Raw genomic sequence first — 20,496 nt, 5'->3', positions numbered from 1 at the left:
GAAAACATGTATTGTTTTTTAAATCTTGCTCTTGATTTCTTTAAAGTTAAATGTTATTCCTGCTGGGCACCCCTTTTAGGGATGATGTGCTCACCTATTCCCACTTTCAATTGCAGAGACAGACCAGAGTTGCGCAGCGAAAGCTTCGAGGAGTTGACTTCGTTAATTAGTTAAATATTGTTATGTTTATTCTGTGTTTATATTCTATTTATAAATTAATTCACTATTAAATTATGTATCATTTGAGAGGAACTCTTGTATATATTTCAGAGAGGGGATAGTTTTTGGGTTAAGTTTTTGTACCAGGTTTCTTAATTAATTGCTTAATTATTTGATTTAGTTTCGTAGTGCTTCTTTATTTAGTTAATCTCTTGGATTAGTCAGCTGCTAGCTTAGGGGGCGCTACAATATGCGGTCCATTTTATGGAGGAACCTTGAAGGGACACTGCTAATTTTTATCCAGACTGAGTAATTCTGAAGGTACAGGTACGCTACTCATCACTAACGGTATTTACTATACAATTTAATCATTTTTATGTTAAGATTTTCTTTAGTAGAGATGCACCTACTATTTTGTTTCGAAAGCAAATCCAAGACATGTTTTATATTTTACTATTTTGCGATGGTTAGAATTTTACTATCTACAGGTTTCTGATTTTGCAAATACATGGCAAGGAAATTATGACGACAGAACGATAATGCGAGAAAATATAATTGCCCTTTCTCTCTGACTGGAGCGGTTTCTAGGTAGATATAAAAGAAAAAATGTTTTATGTCAATCTTTTTTATTGACCTGGCTAGATGATAAATGATTTGTATAATCCGGCGATATTGATTTTGAGTAGGATGAATAGGCCTGGGGTTCTGCATGGCTGTAAACGGCTACACATGAAATTATCTGGATTTCTTCAACGTTATTGCACTACAGAACCGATACGAAACTTTATTATTCCAGTTTGGACCGTTTTCTCTTCTCGCATAACTTGTTCATTTTCAGGCAAAGGTTTAACATATTTCATATGTACCTGAATATTGAAATTATTTTGGACTATTACAGGAGGTAAATGGAACCTACGATCGTCAGGGCAGGATGTGGTGGGGCTTATGGTAGAACATAACACTGGACTCTGGAACACATAAGAGGCCAAATAGTTGAATTAAGGAACTTTCATAACATCCTAACTTCAACCTCACTTTCCACACCTTTCCCTTAAAGACCGTCCATCTGTTTACTACATGTATTCCTTTATAATTGTGATTTTTGTTTTTGCATAATTTAAAAAAAGATGTTGAATTATTCGTGTTTTTTTATTATTTTTCTTTCTATGTTTTTTAGGGGTCATTACGCATGATAAATTCCTACAGGATCTACCACAGTTATTACTTTGGCGTAGGTTACCAACCTTAGAATTGCCTTTTTCATATTAGTAAGACTTCTTGGTTTGTCAACCGAGCTATGCTCTAACAACAATCATTATGATTTTTTATATTAGTGAATGTATTCTTAGTAGTTATATAAGTGAGTGTATTTAGCTAATTTTGTGTTTGAAGCTGAAAATGACTTGAAATTCTCGGGGATGGAATGATAAACTAAGCTTAGTTACCTTTATTCTTTGTGGAAAATCTCATAGCAGTTTGCAGGTAAATCTCCCATCTACAAAAATCAATTTTTATTTTATTTTTTGAATATTCAGCCTGAAATTGAAATATGAAGTCTTGGACATGTTGTATGAACAGATTTGATTCAATGTGTTATGCTTCAAGAGAAAGATAGTGTGTTGCACACTCTGCTCATTTCAGGTATTTTTTTGTTCTCCTTTTTGCAAGTGAGAATTCATGAAATTTTTCTTTAGCCCACCCGAACTTAAAATCCTGATTTCGTCCCTGACCTAATCCAAATCAATATATAAAGTTTCCTATATTTTTTTTTGTTGTTGTTGGTATTCATCTTATCTTATCTTATCTTATACTCCCTCCGTCCCACTATTAGTTGACCTACTTTATACTCCCTCAGTTCCATTTTACTTGATGTTTTAGGGGTTTTTTATGTTCCAAAATAGATGAGTGTTTAGATATTTTTTCCCAAATTCTCACTAATTTATCCTTGCTTTGGAATCATTACCATACCATTAATTTTCATTGAAATCAGTAAATAGATAATTAATCTAATTTTTAAATCAACTCCATGGAGGATTAGTACTCCATCCCAAGTAAATTACAACGGGATTCGTAAGTTACACTAAATATAGAAACTAAAAACCCGGTACTTTAAATTTTTAGAAAGCTATTAATATGGGTAAATTCGGAAGAAAAAAAATTACTCTCTATGTTATTTCTTAATCTGCGTGAAAAACTCTACAACATCAAGTAAAATGAAACGGAGGGAGTAATTTAGTTATAAAGTAGGTCAACTAATAGTGGACGGAGGTAGTACTATAATAAAGCAAATACCCCTTTTTGGTGAAGCCTTCCTTTTTAGTTGGTCACAAAAAGACAAAATTGCTTGGTGTCACCCTGATAGTACTAATATGACCTTAAATATCAACCACTACTATATATATGTATTCAAGGGTGAAAATGTACATTGAATCAATGTTTGTATATTCACAGGAATGCCATTGTTTTAAAAATAGATCTAAGAATTTAAATATCTTTCAAAATAGACATCCTATTTTTACAAATTAGTATGTTTGGAAAGCTCTTTGAATTATCTACGTAATGAATACAAATAAGAATATTAAAATTTTATTTTAAGAAATTTTTTTTTCATTACTATCTGTAGGAATTACCAATAGGTACTAATATAGTGGTCCTAGTTAATGGCAGGTCCACCCATTAAGAGGTTCATACCGGAGGTCCATAATAAAACGTAAAAAAAAAAATTGGACCCAAATTCTTATCCCCTGGTCCAATACACGTGCGGGAACCGGGCTTCAATTTTTAAAATGCCTTAAATAACCTTATATGGTAGAAGATATATAAGCCAGTCATTTTCCTTTTCAGCATAATCAGATATGTTTTCTTCTCTCTCCTCCTTCTCTACTACTGCTCTTAAATCACCTCTCCAAAACTAGGGTTCTGAAGTTCGTTTTGTGGTTTGCAGGTATGTTATGTAATCTTATCTCCGATTCTTTTTTGTTTTTGTTTTTTTTTTCAACCGATTCATGAATATTTGATTGATTTCATGACGTTTTCACTTTCTTATTTTGTTTTTTGGTAGTCCCCTTATGATGTTCTATCTATTATATATAGATTTTTGTGATGTGTGTTTATGTATTTTTGGAAGTTCGATTTCGATGTTCTATCTATTATTTCGTTTTTCGTTGATTTCATTGATAGATTTGATTAGTCCAGTTTCATTTTGTTGGTTTTAGATTTGTTTCAGTGTGTTTTTGTATACGAACTAACAGTACGTGTATGCAGTACTGACGGAAACCTAGTTTTGGAGACTTTTTTTTTATTTGATTCCGAAGTATGTATATGGAATATTGAAATAAAGTGTTTCGATTCTGTTTTTTCGTAGATTCGTTGATTGTTTCTCACATGCAGCTGATTTTTAGATTATGAATCAGCAGTACATATATGGCGTACTGAAAAATAATGCTTTAGTTTTGTTATTTTTGTAGTTTTGGAGATCTTTCTTGTTTGATCCAAAAGTAGATATTTCATATACTGAAACATAAGTGTTTCGATTCTGTTTTTTAATAGATTCATTACTTTTTTTAAACATGCAACTCATTTTTAGATTATGAATCAACAATACATATATGGCGTACTGAAAAATAATGCTTTAATTTGTTATTTTTATAGTTCTTGAGATCTTTCTTGTTCGATCCAGAAGTACATATATGGAATACTAAAACAAAAGTGTTTTGATTTTGTTTTTCTATAGATTCATCACTTGCTTTTCATATGCAGTCGATTTTTAGACTATGAATCAACAATACATATATGGTGTACTGACAAATAATTCTTTAATTTTGTTATTTTTTATAGTTTTGGAGATTTTTCTTGTTCGACCCAGAAGTACATATATGGAATACTGAAATAAAAGTGTTTCAGAAGTACATACACGTCATACTGAAAAATATTGCTTTTGATTTTGTTATTTTTTATAGTTTTCTCGCTTTTTTTGTTTGATCCAGATGTACATATATGGAATACTAAAATAAAAGTTTCTCAGAAGTACGTATATGGCATACTGAAATATACTGCAGTACATATATGGCATACTGAAATTTTGTTAATTTTCATAGTTTTATTGCTTTTTTTATGTTTTGTTTTATCCAGAAGTACGTATATGGAATGTTGAAATACAAGAGTTTCAGAAGTACATATATTGCATACTGAAAAATACCGCAATACATATATGCCATACCGAAGAATATTGCTTTGATTTTTTTTTATAGTTTTGCCACTTTTTTTGTTTGATGCAGAAGTACATATATAGAATACTGAAATAAAAGTGTGCAATTCTTTTTTTCCCCATAGATTCATTACTTATTTTTGATTAGGGAAATTTATTTTTGATTATGAATCAGCAGTACATATATGGCATACTGAAAAATACTGCTTTGATTTGATTTTGCTGTCTGTGAAGTCGATTTCCGAATATTATAGCCTAATAAATGTTGAACCTTTTTGGGGATTTTAATAAAGTGCCACACTTCCTATTTCATGTTTAAGAAAATGCCACCGTTTTTTTCAAAGTTTATTAAATGCCACACTCTTGACTTTTTCCGTCACGTTTTTTTGAGAAAACAGTTAACTGGCGTTAGTATCCGTTAGTGCATATGTGGCATTAAATCAGCAGCGTAAAATGACATTAAAGCCCCTGAATCAGTAACTGGAACGAGTTAGCCAGTGATTGAGCAGAGAGTTAACTCGCGACTCGGTGCAGTGAAGAAAACGACTTAACCTGGAACGAGTTATCCACTGCATAAACAAGAATGCTACAAAGAACAATGCAAATCAGAAATGCATCTGAGAATATGTAAAAATTAACTTGAAAAGACAATTAACATGTAATCTAAAAATTAGTTCTAACTAATATCATTTTCATTCATAAAGCAAGATTATCCCATCAAAATAAAACTGATTTCTGGTACATATACATGTCCATACCAGAATCAGTGTCTAAAGCAACCAAAAAAACTAACCATCAATTAGATACTTGTCCAAAACATATCTAAAACAAACAATAAAGCACACACACTTCTACTTCCTAGTCTTCTTAGCCTTGGTTTGCTTTCCCTTTGTGACAGAAAGATGTTGACTGACAGATCCAATACCAGCAAAATTCTGACTGAAATTTTGATTATCTTGTGTAGATCCATGAGTGTTAGGTCCTGCTACTGGTCTTACTTGAGTGCTAGGTCCTGCAGATGACTCACCAACAAAAAATGATGTACCTCTGGATCTGTTCACCTTGGCTTTACCCCTTGCAGTGCTACTTTCAGGCTGATCTCTCTGTGTGAAGGTGCAGTTTGCAGCATCATACTCAGTGCTTGGTTTGAATCCAGTTTGGTTTTTACCAACATCACCACCAGCACAGGTTCTCTTGTTGTGGCCAGCAATAGATCCACATTTTCCACACTTCCTTTTCTTCACCACAGTTTCAGGTTCATCATAACTTCTCTTCCTCTTCTTTGCTGGTCTTCCAGTTTTTCTCTGATAAGGAGGAGGGTTTACGTTGACGTTCATGGTTTCCTGCCAGAAGAAGAGAAAACAAATGAGAAAGTTAAAGTAATGAAACCCTAAAGGGTTTGATTCTTAAATAGGGAAAAGAGAAAAATAAAAAACCAATATCTTGAAAAGTAAATGCACAACTTTCAATAAAGTTTATAAATCTACCTTATCTTCCCATAACCATCCAGTTATGTCTTCTAAGGGTGTGACATCATTTGCATATGTGGTCCTATAATACTCCACAGAATAGTAAGGAGCACAATAACTGTTCAATCAATAAAACAAAGGTGTGTCAGTGTACAAGGAACAATAAATAATACAAACCACTTACAAAAACAAAAGTAAATGAATAATACAAAAAAAGTAATCGAATAATACAAACCACTTACTCTTTCCAGTTTGGCCTCAGCAGTTTCAATGCACATACAACATGTTGACAAGGGAATCCCCTTAGCTGACATTGCAAACAAGTGCATTGTTTGTCTATAATATTCACTGTGAATATTTTCTTGGTGATCTCATTAGTTACCAAATAAACTTGTCCAACCACACTGCCTTCTGTATCAAACTTTCCAACCAAGTCAAGCATCTTATTTATCAATTTAACAGCAGCAAGGACCAAACCATTTTCATTCCACTTAGCAGATTCTTCCCTTCTCTTAAATAACAAACCCATGACTAACTGACCATACATCATGCCTAGTTGGATTATAGGTTTATCTCTCACATTAGAAGCCATGGAATTAAAAGATTCAGAGAAATTGTTATTCATATGCTCACAACAGCTAAGGGGATCAAAATAGGCCCTAGACCAAGTACTTGGATCTTCTTTCCTAAGATATTCACCAGCATCAGCATTTTCTTTGCATATACTGTCAAAGTGCTCCTACATTGCAAAACAATCACAATTTTATATATAACCTACAAACTAACAATCAAGAAACATATTGGATTTTAACAAAAGAGGCACAAACCTGAAAATGCTTTACTTTGTATGCTTTGCATGCGTTCCACAATGAGCTGTGCAAGGTTGGTGCCTTGTAGTATTTCTTGAAGTTCTTGTATAAGTGCCTGCATATGCAAATAAATAGTTAGTACTTCTTCAAGTTCTTGAACCAATAAAAAACACATATACAATGTAAACTACTGTAAAAAAACACATACCTGAAACAATATCTAATTCTTGCACCAGGGAAAACCTTAGGAACAGCTTCCAACAAGCCTTTCTGCCTATCGGAAATAAAGGTAATTCTGCCAGCATGATGTGCATTGATTGCTGGAGCCAAATCCTTGAGGAACCCAGTCCATTACTCCTTAGTTTCACCACCACGCTTAAAGGCACAAGATTATTCTGCCTAAAGGCACAAGATTATTCTGACCATCAAGTGTTGTTGCAGCCATTAGAACACCACCACGCTTTCCAGTTAGATGGCATGCATCTAACCCTATGACTGGTCTTCCTGCTTTCTGAAATCCTCTCATTGGTGCAGCAAATGAAATAGTCATGCTCATGAATGCCTTATCTGCACTTTAAGTAACCAAACTATGTAACTAACTGAGCATAACTTACAAATAAATAAAGGGAAGAGCATAAATAAGATGTACTGAACATAATGTTACCTTTTTTTCGATAACTGTATTTAGCAACTGACCCTGGATTAGTATGAGCCACCATTGCACAAAAGATGGGTACATCCTTGTAGCTGTCATCATAATTACCAAACAGATCTTCTAAAAGAAGATTTCTTGCTTTCGATGCACAAATATATGGTATATCTATGTTATGAGTAACAAAAAAGTCTCTTTCTATATGTCTAGGCTTTGGAATTAAGGCCCCAGCTGTCTCCTTTAACTTCTCATGTACCACTTCTTTTACAAATTCAGGATTGGCAGATCTGTTAAAACTCTTTGGATTTCCAACACAAGTATGTTCTAGATTAACCTTCCTAACAATGAAAGTAGGCTCATGACTTTTTATGCTAGCATTTACAAACCATTGACATCCATACTCTTCCCTAAACCTACATCTGACTCTTAATCTAGTTTTATCACTCTTGTAAACAATGTACTGATAATTATTTTTTACACAGTAACCCCTAAGATGTTTCTTAAATGCCTTCTTGTTATTAAAAGCATACTTTACCTCAATCTTTGTAGGATCAACAGGAGCCACCTCTTCTTCTACAGGGAATAAGGGTTCTTCTTCTTCATCACTTCGCTTTCACATATTTATCATTTATTGCTTCAAGACAATCATTATTATCATTACTCCCACCATCATTAGAAACTGCAATTAACAAACAACATCAAAGTGTTAGTACATTTAAAGAAAGGGGAAATAGACAATAAGTTATAAACATCAAAGGGTTAATAATTCAATACCTTCTTCATCATCTTCTTCACCGCTGCTTGAATGACTACTTCCATCTCCAACTTTATATGTCTTGACAATATCTTCATAATCAATATCATCCTCTTCATCACTATCATATATTGGTGGAGCATTTGGGTCTTCAATGGGGTGACATTCATCCACAGTAGTGTTCTCTAACACCACATTCTCCTCATCATCATCACTGCTGACCCCTGCATCATTGTTGTTCACTGCATCAATCTGGTTCACTGCATCAGTATTCTTGACTGAATCAACCCAGTAATCATGGTTAAAGTTTTCAGTCACTTGAATTGGTACACTGCTAGAACCCACAACACTGGCTTGACTAACGCAAGAATAACCCTGAGATTCCATTTCATTTAACAGATCCACAAACAATTTCCTAGATACTCCTCCATTTGAGTTTTCAAACTTTGACTGAGCTTGCAACCTTGGTGATCTCCTTACATTCTTTTCTGGTGATCTCCTTACAAACTTTTCCTTTGAAACTGGCTTTTTAGCAATCCTCTTATGGGACTTCTTTGGAGTTCCATCAATTACTGTCACTGGTTGTTCCATTGCAGCCTCAATGAAGTCATTTTCATTACCGAATTCAGAATTTAATATCTTCAAATGTAAACATATAAATCCTTTATCATCAGGTACTGCATGCTCCCAGAACTTAAACAAGTCCTCATTCCTATCCATAATCTCAGGCAAATATGGTTCTATCATCCAATATAAACTAGGAATTTCATTTTCAGAAAGGCGCAACTTAACACGCAACATCTGCTCAAATTCCTTGAGGTCAAATTTTTCTCTATCCATGTGAGGGAAGAACAAAGTCATATTACTGTCCATAACCAAGACGTTGATGTCTCTATATGGATAATATGTTTCATCACTGCATCATAAGTAAACAAATAAACTTCAGTAAACCCACAAATTTCTAAGCACTGAAATCCAACAATTTAAACCCTAATCATACAAATTCCAAAATTTAAGCCCTACTTACATTACATATCAAACAATCAAACCCTAATTAAAAATAAACTTCAGAAATTGAACTCATGCTTCGAATCACTATGAACTTTACTGAAACAATCAAACCCTAATGAAAAATCAGAAAACAATCAAACCAAACATCAACTCATGCTTCGATTCAAAACCCTAAGATGCAACAACATCGATTTAAGTAACAAAATGAAAAGAAGACAAAAAGAAGATGAAGAAAGAGATGGGTTTCTTCAGAAATCGAGAATAACGAAGTTAGGGTTTTAGTAAAACATACAACTGGTTGTTCTTCCCGTTCTTCTTCTTCTTCATCTTGAACTTTGCTGAAACCCTTTACTCAGATTCACAACCTAAACCAAATCCCTTTGTAGAACCCTAGTTTTCTCTAACCTAAGTTTCTCCGCTGGAAAAGAGAGACACGGAGAGAACGAAATGAAAAATGAGAAAGCAAAAAACTTGGTTTGGTTTCATTTCCGTGAAGGATAGGATAGTAAATTAAAACACTACACGTGTAGTAATCTCATGAAGCTAATCTTGAGCCGTCGATATATAGACAGGTGTAAGAATCTTGACCTGGTCAGCGAACTTTTGACCAATTAGGTGGGTCCAGACGGAAACACTAACAGTTGTGCCATTTAATAAACTTTTTAAAAAACGGTGGCAGTTTCTTAAACATGAAATTGGAAGTGTGGCAGTTTGTTAAAACTCCCAACCTTTTTTTTTGCAAGTGGTGTTTGTATGGGAAATTTAAGGAGAAGTTGGATCGTGGGATATAGTTTTATCACTTTTTTTTGTATAACCCAGAAGTACATTTATGAAATACTCAAATAAAAGTGTTTCACTTCTGATTTTTCATAGATTCATTACTTGTTTTTGACATGCAATTGATTTTTTAGATTATGAATCAACAGTACATATATGGAATACTGAAAAATATTGCTTTGGTTTTGTTATTGTTTATAGTTTTATCACTTTTTTTTGTTTGATCCCCTAGTGCATATATATGGAATATTGAAATAAAAGTTTTTGATTTTGTTTTTCATAGACTCATTACTTGTCTTTGACATGCAGTTGTTTTTTAGATTATAAATCACACATATATGGAATACCGAGAAATCTGTTGTTTCACATGTATTTAGTAATAGGGTATATTAGTCATTTCCTTGTTTCAAAAAACTTTGGACCTTGGGATAAAGATAAAATCCAGTTGGACCCTAATATAAATAACTATATGGACCTAGGACCAACCAATAAATTTCCCATCATATCAAAGTTGATGTTGTTAAAAGAATCAAATTCAAGCATGTGCATCGCACATCTGGTTTTACTAGTTATAAAAAAAAGAAAAAAAAAAGAAAAAGAAAAAACTAGTTATATACATGTGGTCTTAAGCCCTCCCCTCCCCTGTGTATAACTTTCCTAACTTTTGGCTTCGAATTTTCCTATTGTAATAGAAGAAAAAGAAACTAAATGGTTGGAAGTTAATTCCGAGAAAAACCATCCACTTCCAATTTAATCAGATCTTATTCATATTTGTATTTGCCTTATTCCGGTTATCCTTTTCTTTTTCTTGTCGGATTTTTCGGTATTGTACTTTTACGACATGTTCTTGTTACTTTGTATTCTTTTATTTTCGATCTTAAACTCATTGTAATCTCGAATTTTCATTAATGAAAAGGTTTCTTATTTCAAATTCTAGGATGTGCCAGTGACAATGCTTAAAAATAACTGTACAGTTGATCAAATACTTGAAATTTGGATGAGACGGTTTTAATACCTAAAACGACAAGCACCACTTAACTAAGATTCATTCTAACATAAAGATGTGGACATCGTTCAAGTTCGACTCTTCAAGTACTCATCATTTAAACAGAGAAAGTAAGAGAAAATTAAAATACTGTTTTTGGCAGTTTGGACTAAACCGTGATCTTCACTTTTCAACTTGTATGTAAACTCCAAACTCCAAAGTTGCATATATGATCTGTTGTTGGTGTTGTAACCTGTAATTTAGTAGCTGAAATGTTCACATAATAGCAAGTGATGTATTTCGGCAAGTACTATATTCTGAAAGCCAGCTAATAATATTCAGTCACATCCTTTCACAGCCACTAATTTTTTCAGCGTGGGCCTAATCTCTGGTTTTCATATGATTTTATTTATGACCACCCATTCCTATTCTGATCCCACCTTAGTGAATACTCGTGGATCATAATAATAGAGTTGTGGACCGCCAATCCAAGGTTCTCAGCAAGTGCAATGAGTGCTCACGAATAATGGCATTATCCGCTCATCGAGAGGGAGGCGAGGTAGCATGTCAGGCAGTCAGGGTCGACCGTATATTAAAAGACTTAAAAAATATAACATTGATTGAACCAACTTTCAAAGGCCACCATTGCCCACAATGAGAGATAGGCAGGCAGGTAGTCTCAGTAGAGCAAGGGCTATGGGTAGTGTCGCCCTTTCAAATGAAAGAGTGCACTATCAATTTGAACAAATTAGGCTCTCCTATGGGTAGGTTTTAACCCACTTTTCCCCCAAATCCTTCCACACACTCGTTCAGGCGAACGAGTAATTGAGAGTTTCATACTAGACGGGAGACTATCCCCGTCAGAAAAAAGAAACTTTTAGTGCAAAACGGGAGACAGTCCCCGTTAAAACCTTTTTTTTTTCGTTTTTTTTCTTTTTGACGGGGGACTATCCCCCGTCTATGTAGAATTTTTTTAGGTGTCTTTGTTGACGGGGGATTGTCCCCTGTCTAAGAAGATTTTGTTTTTTTGGACGGGGGACAGTCCCCGTCTGGTCCAAAATCCAATTTTTTTTAACTAAACGGGAGATTGTTTTCCGTATAGTGTCTTTTTTTGTATTTGCCCATAATAGATTCGCTTGTTCATCTGGACGAGTAGTCTTTCATACGAAGAATTAGTCTCTATTTGGAGACTATCCATAGGATATGCTCTTGGCTTGACTTGTTTATCTGAAAATGAGTTCGGGGTGAGAAATGTGATTACGATGAATGGGTGATCTAATTAGCACCCACTTTCTTAAACAATTCAAACAGCCTGCCGCCGAGCAGTATATTCATCTTTGCACGATTCCTAATATCGTCATCAATAATTCTAACTAAATTTTGGGTCTTTATCTTGTTAAGTCTGCGTTGATTTGAATTAACAACTAAATTGTCAAGGACAAGGACAAATTTTAATTTTGCCTATCAAACACTTGCTTTACTTGTCCTTGTTAAGTGATATCCAATTTTGGAACAAGCAACAAAAGAAATTATACAGAGAAAGGAATGCTTTAAGCATGAAGAAATATTCGCTCTGTCTAGGCGGATCCTTCTCGGCACATACATGTTGTGATAAGATTTTGTAGAAAAAAATAAGGACCAAATTCACATGACCTCCTTTCGCTCGTCAATTTTGATTTTGTTAAAATTGTAGGTCCATTTCGAATTCAACTTCAGAAAAACGAAAAGAAAAAGGTAATTTTGATAAAATGCCCCTGTTTTAAAATATACTAATAAAAGTGTCCCCGTTTTTTAGAACTTTTCAAAAATGCCCCTTTTTTTGATCATTTCATTCAAAAAACGGCTAACGACTTGTTAAGGCCGTTAAGTTCCAGCTGGCACCTGATAAAAGTCTAAAATGCCCTCAATAGAATTTGGCTGGATTAGGCTGATTCGGCAAGTTAGGGTTCAACGAGTCACTGAGTCGACTCACTGAAGAATTAATCAGGCATAGTCTTGTCTGATTCTGGTATTATTGCGACCATTTTCAGCCATGTATTTCTTCTCACCTGCACAACTCTAATTCACAACTCAAATCATTCATTTATCAACCCATTAGAAGTATCAACATACCTTCATCTAATTCCTGTTACTGCAACATCACCAATTTAAGGACTCAAACTTTAGACTGAACCAATTTAAATTGAAGAATCCTTAGACATCATGAAAATAATTCTACCCATTTCGTGAATTAGCAAAACAGGTTGATATAAGATAAATTGCCAAACATTTCTCAAGAACCCTAATTAAAAGAAGTCCGTAAATTAACAGTCACAAACCTTAATTAATCAATTCAATTTCAAACAAAACAAACCCATCATAGTAAATTGAAATAACTTCAAAGGAACAGTACCAATTTGATATGTTAATCATCGTACATCTATGTTAACAAGAACAAAATTAAAATTTATCAAACATCATGTTGCCAAACAATGATCGACTCAAACCAACAATTAATCTATCCATTCATCTTATTATTGCTTCTTCTTATTGTCTAAGAGCATAATCAAAATCAAAATTAGAAATTTAACCTATTGCTTCTTCTTATTGTCTAACAACAGAACAAAATCAAAATAAAACCCTAGCCCCATCTATGATTTAGCCGCTATTCGATCTCATGATTTCCTTCAAACCCAACTTCACTATTTACATCATAAACAAACCTTAACAGGTCGAGACTCATCAATCGAACCAAATCAGGAACCGACCGTCAATATGTCTTCTATTTTCTCCCCTGAAGACTCCGAATGGTACTACAATCAAAGGATTATCAATAGATGAAATCAAAGAAGATGCAGTAATTTTTTGAGATCGGGAATTGAAAAAAAAGAATAAGTGGGCGAGAAAGAGAAGTTGCAGAGATGGGGAGGCAGGTTGATAAAGAAAGAGATAGATTGAGATGTTTTTGTTTTTGGTATGTATTTAGGATTGAGAGGATAAACATGTAATTGTAGCCAATTTTTGACTTTGGTAAATAAATATGGACCAATTTTGATGGGTCCGAACGGAAAAGAAAACTGTAGGGGCAGTTTTGAAAAGTTGAAAAAAACGGGGTCAACTTATTAAACTGGTAATTGGAAGTGGGGCAGTTTATCAAAATTCCCAAAGAAAAAGAGTAGTGGATGGGCGTTGTAGATTAATAAATGATGACCTAATCAATTGAAAAATAATAAGGAAACAACAAGAAAAAGATTTGATGCCCCCACTAGAAATTACGTCTAATCTAGTCTATTAATAAGAACGTAATTCGACCAGTGTTTTAGGTCCTTCGAAAAAATGATTTATAAAGGAGATACCAGTATTACTTGGAGTAATATCAATCCATATAGGACAAAAAAATATTAACAGATCATGACTGTCGGATCGCTCACTTGATATCATTCGCGCTAATAGTGGTATCTCCTTTATGAATCATACTTCGAAAGGGATGTAATCATGTAGCAATAACAAAAACAAAAAAAATGATACGAGTATTTGTTGTGCTAATCAAATTGGCGAGCGTGTTATTGACCGTTAAAGCTTATTGATCAGCCTCTTCGAAAACGAGGTTTTTTTTTTTGTAAGTTAAAATTTGTTCCAAAAGACTAACTTGAGGGAGTTAGTAACCCTTACATCAATAATAGCATAGTCATCTAATATTGGGCAAAAGAGACTCAACCCTAACATTAGATTTATCTACTTCTAAGGCCTGCACGATACAAGACGAAAGAACATTCCTCCAGTTAACAAGAGTACAATGATGTTTAGCCTCTTTAGCCAGAATATCGGCAACATTGTTTGCTAATCTAGGAACATGAAAAAAACCCAAAATGTTTTGACAGAGATAAAATTCTTTTTTTACTTCATCCATAATCTTCTAATTTTACTAAGTGGTTTGAGATGGTTTCCCATTCAGGTAATCGAAGAGGTTCTTGTAGTCTCCTTCAACACTGAAATCTGTTATTCCTTCCTCCACTACCCAAGCCGCTACTTGTAAGAAACCTAAAGCTTCTGCTTCTTTTGGGGATGTGGCTGAGATGGGTCCTGCTCTGCCCTGATTGAAGTTCCCTGCATCATTTCTGAGAATTAAAGAAAAGCCTGCTGGTACATTCGCTGAAGCCCAGGCTGCATCCAGGTTAATCTTTTTTTGAGCATGTCTAGGAGCTAACCATCTAGGTTTTTCCTTTAGACTAATAGGTGTATCTTTACTCTGATAGATATCTTTGTACCAGAAATTCAAATGTCTTTGTATTTCTAATGCTAGTTGAGTATAAGATTGCTGCTTCTTTTCAAATAACCTGTTACATCTTTCTTTCCATATGAACCAGACTTTTGTCAAAATGATTTCTAGAGGAACAATTGGGTTGTCATTTCCTAACCAATCTTTGCAAATATCTAAGAACTTTTTGGATCTATCAAAGATTATATCTAATGGGGAAGGCTCAGATGCCCAAACAAAATTGGCATAGGGACAATGGAATAAGAGATGTTCTATAGATTTGTCTTCTACACAACCAAAAGTACAGTTATGAGAAACATCCTTCATGAATTTGGATAATTTAAGGTTAGTAGAAACTGCATTTTGTAGGCACTTCCAAATAAATATTTTAATTCTTTGAGAGGTATTTAAGTTCCATAGACCTTTTCAGAAGGAGTCGGGTTGCCCTAAATTATAATGATTCACAGTTCTTTCATTTAGCTTGTTATACATGGACTTAACCGTGAATTTTCCTGAGTTTGTAAGGAGCCATCTAAGGGTATCTGATTTGGCATTTAAGTTTTTATCTAAGGTAATTCCAATGTTACAAATCCGACTAGCAATATGTCGAGGAAATAAATCCTGAATTAAAGAGGAATTCCACTTTTTTGAGATAGGGTCAATAAGATCCTTCACTAGGGTTAAAAAAAGGAGTTAGCAGCAGTTTTGAAGTTATTGAGGTTCTCTTTCAATTGGGGATCCAGTTATCCTCCCAAATATTGATCTTGTTATCATCTCCCACTTCCCAAATGAACTTTTGTTCTACTAGCTTGACATCTTGATTTATACATTCCCAAATCCAAGAACTATTAGTTGGGACTTTGGCAAGGCTGAGGATTTACCGGAATACCTGGGTTTGAGCTGAGACGGTTTGAGCTGAGACACTTATAGAGCTTAGGCTCATTTAAGAGTCTCCAAACAAGTTTAGTGATCATGGCAAACAAGGTTATTGAATCCAAAAACAAATCAAAATGGTGGTCACCAAAATAAAGAAAAGCGGTCGTTTTTGTTTTGTTGTTTGCTTACAGTTTGCTACTTGTCAAATAGGCTAGAAGTGCTGGCGAGGAAGTCGAGAAACAGAGTACGAGACGTATCTAATTTTGTTTGGTTCCAAGAAATCCTAGCAACCACCACCACCTAATACGCAAACCTGATCCAAGTGAACACCAATTCCAATACGTTAGAAAGGTGAACACCAATTCCAATACGTTCATGACTCAGATTCATTCGTCACTGGTTGACTCAGATTCATTCGTCACTGGTTCTTTACCCTAGCTTATTCATTCGTCACTGGTTCTTTACCCTAGCTTATTCATTCGTCACTGGTTCTTTACCCTAGCTTTGCATGATTTATACGGGCTGATAGAGCTGATATCAGTCCATCGAGCCAATGATTAGAATCAACATGATAATTTTTTTGTCCTATATGGACTGGCATAGACACTTAGTAGAGCGGGTATAAGAACCCGTATAAATCAGGTAGCTTTGGGAATTGGGATCGACATGGAAAAATAAAAATTCTAGTCAACAATTTTAATTAAAACTCGTACTCAAAGCCACTTTTATTTATTATTATAATAGTAATGAGGAAAACAAACACTTGTCTTGCCATAGAGACAAAACAGCGCCAGATCCAACATTAACTAGATAGACTCCACACACAAACAAATAACAAAGACCCCAAGAAGGAACGACCCTTCCATAATAGGAAGAATTACTAGATCACCCTCCTCACACTGACAAAGACAATACAGATTTCTTGACTTGACTCGCCACTAACTTTGACTGACTTTGAATTTTTTTTAAGACACAAACTAGGGCTGCTTCAGCAATAGCAAAACCCTATACCACAGAAACAGCACAGCTCTCTATTTCCTCCACAGCTTTGATATCTTCCCAGCAGTACATGAATGACTTGATTGGAGCGGAAATAACACGTTCTTTCTCGGCAGCTTTGAAGCAACGGTACACAACAGACGTACCACCAGCCAACTCTTGCTTCACTGAACTCTCGCATGAGTATCCATCTACCGCATCTTCTTGGCCCCAGGTGTCGACACCACCGTCACAAGTGACAGCAATAGAGAACTCAGATGGACCGAAACATTTCAGAACTCTCTTGATCAATGGTTTGAACTCAACTAGAGAGGTGTCAAATCGCATTGCTTCATAGCTGGCGTAACTAAAACCATCTTCGGGTGTCACATGAATGGTCGATAATCCTGATCCATCAATGGCGTTCATCGAATACCCACAAGGATCGAAATCAAAATCACAGATCTTGGATTCAGGTAAAATTTCACTAATCCCAGACAAATTAGTCATTTCTTTGGCAGTGTAATCAGCGGACTTCTTGAAGAACACAGAGGCACATTCTTTGTTCAACCCAGTCATGCACATTTCAAGGGTGACTACTGGGGACTCTTTAGTTTTTTCTTCTTCTTCTTCAACGTCATGAGAAGCTGAGTAGATATGCCACTTACGGTCTGGAACCATTGGATCGCCGAGAACATAAGCGAGTCCACCAGATGTTAAATCACCAAAATACCCATTAAGAACAGCTACTTCTTCAGAAAAGTTACGGTGAGGAGCAGGCTGGGCACCAGGGAAAATGAAACTTCCTCGAGAGTATTTGACTGAAAATACAGATAGACTGAGTGACTCAGCGAGTTGAAGAATCGGTGGAATCGCCAGCAGAAGTTTAGTAGTTCCACAAGTTTTGATGATCATCTTCAGTGGGTAGATAAAAAGACTCGACTCAGAAAGAACATACGAGTCAAACTCTGAGTTAGATAGTTGATCGACAATAGTGCACTTAGCAGCATCAAGGATTGTATCAATCTGAGGACGAGTCAAGGCTCGGAGACCGAGTCCTTGTGGATCAACAAAAATTGGAGCTTCAGAGAAAGTTATCTCAAGACGTTTTTCAAATCCTTCGAAACCAATTGGAGATGGTGGGTTAGCGTAGACACCCATTGTGATTGAAATTGAAAGCTTTTAGAAAGATTAAGTAGAGGAAGAAGAAAGACTGTTTCTTGGTGTGATTATTGAAGAAGAAGAAGAAAATAAGAAAGCCAGAGAAAATGATTTGTAAGATAATTTTTTGCAGAATTGAAGATTAAACTGGAAATAGGGAAATCCTACTCTACGTTTGAAAACATATAAGGTCCTATCAGGATGGTTTCCTCACGCACTGCATACAAAATAATACAACAAAAAGATCAGGAAATGGAACTTGTAATAAAACAATCATAAAATCAAATTTTCAAGGAGGGATTATGAATCTTACGTTTGAGTATGCAGCAGATCTGAACTTTTCAATTCCTCCGTTTGGTCGAATGTCTTCAATGCAGTATCCGAGGGGTGCTTCGTATTGTAAAGAACTACTACTACTACTAGACTTTTTACCACCTTTCGACTCCATTAAAACATTCACGATCTGCACAAAGATTAACAGCATAAACTAAAATCAGCAAACCTAGATAATCGATTGAGAACCTATGATTTTCGCATTTATCAGTCACGAAAAGGGATATTTCAGCAACCCTAAATCGAGAATAAAATTTAAAAAAAAAAAATCACGATTGAAAATCTGATTTGAAGACGGGTTTGACCAGATTCAAAAAGATCGAAAGAAAACCCTATAAACTGATTGAAAAGATTATGAGACTTACGATTCAAATATATTTTAGAGGAAGTAACTGGTTCAAGATGACTCCGGTTTGCCTTCACTTTGATATTTCTTTTGCTTTGATCTTGGAACGTAAACCAGAGTTGGGGAAAATTGAGACGGGTAGAGAGAACAATAATTTATGGAAAAGAGAACTTGGGTTTTTTTTGTTGTTTTGATGGATGGATGGATGAGAACGAAGAGAGTATTTATAGGGGAAAACCAAAGGATTTAGGGATAGGAATTGCGTATACGCGGCTCACACAAATTCTACAACTGGCTATCTTTTAATGGGCGCATGTATTCACATTAATATCCTTCGATATCTTCAAAAAAAAAAGGACTTAAAGATTCTCTATTAATTACTAAAACCCTAGCTTATCAACCATTTAATGTTTTTACCCGAAAATATTAGCATTTAATGGAAAATTAAACAGTTTAGGTAGTGACTTTTTTTTTTTCCATAGGAAAACCTCCAAATGATTCATAGATAGAGCGAATTGTGGAAATCGGAAACCATTATAACATCTTTCAAAATCAAAATACAATCTTCCAATCTGAGTAACTCCACCGATTCTTAACTAACCATCCCAATTTTACAGATTTAAGTACCATTTCAGAAAATCCTAAAGGGCCAAACATATGGAAAATATTTTGCTCTAATAATGCTAGAGCGTATTTGATCTAACAGCACCATGATTAAGCATATGTCTGTTTATGATGTCACTAAACTAGGAGATAAGAACCATAGTTAACTTTCAAGTGGTTTTTGACAGCCCCAGTTTTTTACCGGAAGGCAATAAAGGATTGTAATTTGGTTTCATCCTTCCTGTCTTTTTCCAGTGTCTCACCAGTAAAGGAGAAGAGGAAAGTTAGTGATCTCTCACATTATTTCTTCGCAGGAAAGAAGAAAGCTCAACTTTAAAGAACAGGATTGATCGAGTGTTTGAGAGAAATCTTTAACTAATTTGATTTCCTCAGTAAATTAACAAAGAAACAGACCTGTTGGTATTGAACAACTATAGTTTGTTCAAGTTTTGACGTAAACATCATACTGCAATAGTTTTGACTGTTAAAGATAAATTCGTGTACTAATTATGTTAGTGTTGCAGGGGATCTTGGGCTAAAAATCGAGTGTGTGACAAATAGCAAAACTTGATTATTAGTAGGGGTGCACATACCCTACCCATACCCACCAACCCTACCCTATCTGCCAGTTTTTTAATCGTATCCTACTCTATCCACTATTTGGCGGGTAGGGTGGCGGGTAAAGATTTTCTTAACCGCCAGTAAACGGGTAGGGTGGCGGGTATAGGCCATATCCTACCCACCCTACCCGTTGTGCAGCCCTAACTAAAGCTGTTGCACCAGGCAAGAAGACTCTTTGAAGATGCTCTCTCTACGGACTCTGATAATCGTCAAAGTAAAAGAAGCATTATCATCTTGTATATCTGATCTCAGCTTCAGAAACTTATAAGCCATTTGAACCCACAAACGGGTTAAGCTAGTCAAAGAAATGTTGAAGTTGCTGCATTAAGTTGCTGCATTAAAAGTGAAAGGTAACTCCATTTCTAGCTTGTTTAACCTCTCAAAACAACAAATAAACATAGAGACAGTGATATACGGAAGAATCTCAGATGCATGTTTAATAAAACAAGTGTGAGTTGACATGCATAAATGTTGTAATAGCAGAAATCAAAATGTGCCAGGTAAAGTATGTCTTGTTG

At 35.0% G+C, this 20,496-nt stretch overlaps 3 protein-coding genes across 3 annotated transcripts; all 3 read right to left on the bottom strand.

Annotated features, from left to right (window-relative positions):
• Positions 1-5,217: 5,217 nt before the first annotated feature.
• Positions 5,218-6,427, bottom strand: LOC113305645. The gene is made up of 3 exons (XM_026554661.1): positions 6,078-6,427; positions 5,854-5,953; positions 5,218-5,709 (listed from the first exon to the last, which is right to left on the bottom strand). The coding sequence occupies exons 1-3, from the start codon at positions 6,425-6,427 to the stop codon at positions 5,218-5,220; spliced, it is 942 nt and encodes a 313-aa protein (XP_026410446.1).
• Positions 6,428-14,727: 8,300 nt separating this feature from the next.
• Positions 14,728-15,387, bottom strand: LOC113305644. Its single transcript, XM_026554659.1, has one exon. It carries the CDS (start codon positions 15,385-15,387, stop codon positions 14,728-14,730), a length of 660 nt encoding a protein of 219 aa, XP_026410444.1.
• Positions 15,388-16,630: 1,243 nt separating this feature from the next.
• LOC113301438 (S-adenosylmethionine decarboxylase proenzyme-like) lies at positions 16,631-18,969 on the bottom strand. Its single transcript, XM_026550215.1, has 4 exons — positions 18,774-18,969; positions 18,389-18,538; positions 18,276-18,292; positions 16,631-18,067 (listed from the first exon to the last, which is right to left on the bottom strand). The coding sequence occupies exons 2-4, from the start codon at positions 18,521-18,523 to the stop codon at positions 16,942-16,944; spliced, it is 1,278 nt and encodes a 425-aa protein (XP_026406000.1). The 5' UTR covers positions 18,524-18,538; positions 18,774-18,969; the 3' UTR covers positions 16,631-16,941.
• Positions 18,970-20,496: the final 1,527 nt, after the last annotated feature.

Source organism: Papaver somniferum, chromosome 8, assembly GCF_003573695.1.
Source record: "Papaver somniferum cultivar HN1 chromosome 8, ASM357369v1, whole genome shotgun sequence".
Classification (NCBI taxonomy): domain Eukaryota; kingdom Viridiplantae; phylum Streptophyta; class Magnoliopsida; order Ranunculales; family Papaveraceae; genus Papaver; species Papaver somniferum.
The sequence above is the reverse complement of the archived record's forward strand: the minus strand, read 5'-3'. Positions and strand labels throughout refer to the sequence as shown.

Bases quoted from the DNA above. Each gene is read 5' to 3' on its own strand.
- LOC113305645 (XM_026554661.1), bottom strand. From the start codon at position 6,427: ATGGCTTCTAATGTGAGAGATAAACCTATAATCCAACTAGGCATGATG. The intron at 5,954-6,077 runs GTAAGTGGTTTG...TTGATTGAACAG, and splicing joins CTGAGGCCAAACTGGAAAGA to TTATTGTGCTCCTTACTATT. The intron at 5,710-5,853 runs GTAGATTTATAA...TTCTTCTGGCAG, and splicing joins GATGGTTATGGGAAGATAAG to GAAACCATGAACGTCAACGT.
- LOC113305644 (XM_026554659.1), bottom strand. From the start codon at position 15,387: ATGAAGGATGTTTCTCATAACTGTACTTTTGGTTGTGTAGAAGACAAA.
- LOC113301438 (XM_026550215.1), bottom strand. From the start codon at position 18,523: ATGGAGTCGAAAGGTGGTAAAAAGTCTAGTAGTAGTAGTAGTTCTTTA.